Source organism: Bidens hawaiensis, unplaced genomic scaffold (genome assembly GCF_021521415.1).
Source record: "Bidens hawaiensis isolate Kalapana, Puna unplaced genomic scaffold, B.hawaiensis_p1.1 tig00048526_1, whole genome shotgun sequence".
NCBI classification, from domain to species: Eukaryota; Viridiplantae; Streptophyta; class Magnoliopsida; order Asterales; family Asteraceae; genus Bidens; species Bidens hawaiensis.
This window is the reverse complement of record NW_027498701.1, coordinates 51,992-56,821: the sequence shown is the minus strand read 5'-3', so window position 1 is coordinate 56,821 and position 4,830 is coordinate 51,992. Positions and strand designations below refer to the sequence as shown.

At 39.5% G+C, this 4,830-nt stretch overlaps 1 protein-coding gene across 1 annotated transcript; it reads left to right on the top strand.

The window, feature by feature from the left end:
* The first annotated feature begins 453 nt into the window (after positions 1-453).
* On the top strand, positions 454-1,428 carry LOC143597559 (putative carboxylesterase 2). The gene has a single exon (XM_077076040.1). The coding sequence runs from the start codon at positions 454-456 to the stop codon at positions 1,426-1,428; it is 975 nt and encodes a 324-aa protein (XP_076932155.1).
* Positions 1,429-4,830: the final 3,402 nt, after the last annotated feature.

Sequence of the window (4,830 nt, the reverse complement as noted above, 5' to 3'; positions counted from 1 at the left end):
ACACGGTGGGACGAAAACCCGGGTGGGCTCAGGATTCGAACTGACAACATTTGCACAAGGCCTAGCTCAAATTCTTCATTGCCAATATCCACCCAAATATGACACAAATGTGATTCGAACTTGAGTCTACATTAAAAAACTAAACGTATTACCACTAGCTCAGAAGTGGGGGATAAGAGATATTTATTTATGCAAGAGAATTTTTACATAATTTAAACAACACAATTTTGATGTTACAATTAATCCAAATTCCAATATATTATTTATTTAGAACACAAAACATCATTTTAGCTTACAACTATATACTATATGTTAACAAAAACAATCTGGAAGTTTAAATTATATTATTTTATTACCCATCGTGGCTATATAATGTCCACTTGTTAATCACCTCTTCCTATATCATCTCTCTCGAACTCTCTCAAACACAAACACAAACACAAACACACGCTCATGGGATCAGTAAGCAGAGAGATTTTACACGACGTCCCACCCTACGTACGAGTCTACAACGACGGAACCATCGAGAGACTCGTCGGCGTCGACGTTATCCCACCGTCTTTTGATCCCATCACCCGCGTCACCTCTAAAGACGTCATCATCTCACCACAAACCGGCATCTCCGCCCGAATATTCCGGCCAACTCCCACCACCCCCGCCGAAAAACTCCCTCTCGTAATCTACTTCCACGGCGGTGCATTTATTATAGCATCGCCGGCCGAGCCCAAGTACCACGAGTCCGTCAACAAGCTCGTATCCGAATCACGAGCCATCGCGGTCTCTGTCGACTACCGTTTGGCCCCGGAAAACCCGCTTCCGATTGCGTTTGACGACTCCTACGCAGCCCTTAGGTGGGTCTGCTCACATGCGCCAGGAGGATCGGGAACAGAAGAATGGTTGAAAGAGAACGCAGACTTTGACCGGATCTTCCTGGCTGGGGACAGTGCGGGAGCTACTATAGCTCACCACCTGGCCATTCAGGTCGGGTTAAAGTTAAAACCTGACCTGGATGTCTCCCTCAAAATTACGGGTTGTGTTTTAATCAACCCGTACTTTTGGGGGAAGGACCCTATTGGCTTCGAGAAAACAGATCATTTCAGGAAGGCCATGGTGGATAAGTGGTGGGAGTTTGTGTGCCCATTGGATTCGGATCGTGGGTTGGACGACCCGTTAATCAACCCGTTTGTCGATGGAGCTCCGGATTTGGCGGGTTTGGGTTGCGGGCGGGTGATAGTGACCGTTTCGGAGAAGGATATATTGAGAGATAGAGGGGTGGCTTATCACGAGAAGCTTGTGAAGAGTAAATGGAATGGAAATGCAGAGATAGTCGAGATTGAAGGTGAAGATCACGTGTTCCATATATTTGACCCGAATTGTGATAAAGCCATGAATTTGATGAAGAAGTTGGCTGAGTTTATAAACCAGTAATCCCATGATAATAATAGCTTGATTAATTTTGTGAAAACAGTATATGTTTGATCATGTTTAGAAATGCAAAATAATAATATCACGTGTTTGATAAGTTGAATTTGTTACTTTCTTTTCTTTGATATATCATGTGTTTGATGATTTGTAGTTCTATCGAATTAAGCCTCATAAAAATTAATTGATGATATTGTGAAAATGCTAGTACACGATTAATTAAGGGGGGAAGGGGCATAATCGGGTAGCTCGGTTGGTTTATGAGACAAGTACACACAACTTCTTCAATTCTTTTGGTACCTTTATAACCTTGACCCCAGTATAGAATGTGTTTAGAACATCAAGTTGAAGTTTCCAATATATGTCTTTCAAAAGTTGTTGCTTGTTAAAAGTTTTACTTGTTAAAAGAATAAACATAATTTCGTTGTTAAATAAGATTATATATTTATAACAGATGGCGACTACCTGACTGACTGGTAACTTTTTATTAAATGTTTAATAAAATTTATAATAAAGTTACCTATATAATAATTTAATTTAGTATACACTTATTCCATATCTTCTGGGATTACATATGGAATTGAATGCGACATAAAAGAAGTCAACAATTGAAACTACATCGCGCCCGTTACCTATAATTAAATGGGTACAGAGCTTCCAAATTAAATGGAATAAAAAAAGTCAAATACATATAATCGACTTTCTTTCCTTCTTTTCTTTTTTTTTTTCCAACTTTGAACTTTCAAATAAACACTTCTTCTTCTTGAATTTTCAAATAAACATGCAGGTGTACGCGCACCTTGCTACGAGATTTTTATTCTCTCAATGATTTGTTTGTTTTAAGGCTAGACAAGGTCCTCATGTATCCAAAAGGATATGTTAACACGCATTTTACGTTGATTTTTTTTTAAACACAAGCTTGAAATAAAAACTACATTCGAAAAAAAAAAACCTAACCGGACACAAGATAAAAATTACATGCTAAGTAACGGGTTATTTGAGCCACGCTACCCCGTTCAAATAAAACTCACAATTACGAGATGATAACCACAAATACGAAACTGAAACAATCGAATCAAATAGAGTGTTTTTTTGTCATTGGGTTGACCAAAAAATAATCTCATTCCGAGCTCCTCTCTCGATAGTCCACTATGTCGTATAGATAATCACCTCAATAACATCTTTTTTTCTTTTTCACCCATCCTAACGAATCCAACCATTCTAAAATACTTTTGGGCCCTTTATCACCCGGAAGAGCCACCTCCAACCAATGACTGATAGCATTCCAAATCTTTGAAGCAAGGTGACACCCTCCAAAAATGTGATCCAAAACTTCCACCGAATTCAAACAAATTGGGCATAATATAGAAGGAATATCAAAACCTTTACGACTTAAATTAAATCTAGTCGAGAGACGATCTAGAAGCAGGCGTCAAATCATGATGTTAACCTTCCTTGGCACGAATTTTATTCCATCTGGTAGGGATGGTACCTTCCGGCAACTCCTGACGATCCAAATAAGATTTAATTCTTTTAATCGAGAACGCGTCATCAAAATTCAAGTGCCAAATCCATTTATCATGATGTTATAAACAAATAAAACAAATATTGTTTATAAATCAAGCAGGTGCTTAGTCCACTTGGTTAATCAATACTAGCTTAGAAACAAATATTGTTTCTAACGTAGGCCTAGTTTATCAATACTTGCTAGAATTTAGAAAACCTAAGTCCATTATTTTTCGTCTCCTACGACCCAACGCTTTGTTTTTAGTAGAATTGGTTTTGCTATTCAAAAGGGGGTTGCGACGCAGCTTGTTGCCCGTTTGCCTGCCACTTTATTGTAATCGTTTTGATTTTAATGAGAAATAGCAAAGATAATGACGTGATTTATATAAACCAAGGCTTCTATATAAACATAATACTTTTTTAAATACATACTCTTTTTTTTGCCAATAATTTCAAGCCCCTGCCATCACGGGCCCTAGTTCAGCCTTGTATAATAAATTGGATGTGGCTCAATGGTAGAGCACTCACTTTACTAGTGAGAGGTAGGGGATTTAAACCTCACTATCACCAATTTATATGGGAGATATAAGGGATGACCCTGGCTTGCCAAGGTGCGAGTCCTGATCTCACCCGGTTTTACCGGCTCCTTGCTGTCGTGCCGTTTTGTAAGGCCCTGAGCCCGGTTGCCTTACTTTAGCGTTGGATTTACTCATAAACTCAATTTGATACAGCGGAAGCCTAATCAAGTTGCAGCGGAACTAAAAACTTTTTGCATAACAACTTCCTCCTATACTAAACTTCAATATGGATAGCCTCATACGCGCCTCAAGCTTGCCACGTCATCACAATACCTGCATGCATACTAAAAGTCAGCTATACGCTGAGTGAGTTCTAACGTTTCGTTACTTTTCACAACATACGATTAATAAGCAAATCACATCTTTCATACATTTATATATAGCATAAAGTTTATAATTCTTTATTTACTTTCTCTATGTATGTCTATCAATCATTTCATAACTATATTCTCATACGCTTACTCGTACTTAAGAATCCTACTCTTACTCATAACCGAGCCTCCTATCCTTGCTCATAACCGAGCCATCTTTGCTCGTAACCAAGCCTCCTATCCTTGCTCTTAACCGAGCCTCATATCTGACGGGCGACCCGTAGGAAAGCAACTAAGTGATGTAATTATGCTTACGGGATTAAGTTAATTCCGTGGAATTAGTTGACTACGGTTGCTCGTGTGTTTGCATGTTTGAGGAGCTAGAGAGCGGCGTTACGAGAACACGGGCGAAAACGGTGAAGAAAACGGAGCTGGAACGAAAGAGATACGAAGAAAACAAGAAGCTGGAAACGAGCCCCACCGTGGCTCACGGTCCAGACCGTGGACCACGGTCCACCTGAAGCAAACTTTCCAGTTTACACCATACCGTGGAGAAGAAGTGACACCGTGGGGAGGACCGTGGCCCACGGTCGTGCTTGGATGGCTATTTGACCTTGGTCAACCGTGGACCACGGTCCGGGACGGAGACACATTTGCATGTCTTTTAATAGGCCGTTTTTGAGTGACTTTTGATATACTTTTTCACATTGGACGGCCTAGAGGCGATTTGGAAGGAGAAAAACAACATTTTAGGTGTTTGTATCGTTTTCTTTATGTTTGGGATTGCTGGTAACAAGATATTGGATTCAAGAATGACCTCCCGAGCCATGAGTGGCTAGTTTCTTCGGTATTCCTCTCGGGATGTAAGGTTATTTACAAAACACTTTTGTTTATTGTTCTTGAACTTGGATTGATTATCTAAATGCCAATGTTAGTATAATCATGTGTTTGTGTAATTGTTTGAAGAGTGTCCATATTGTTTCTATCTAGTTTGTTGCCATATGTTCTTGGTG

Coding starts and splice junctions, on each gene's coding strand:
- LOC143597559 (XM_077076040.1), top strand. CDS start 454: ATGGGATCAGTAAGCAGAGAGATTTTACACGACGTCCCACCCTACGTA.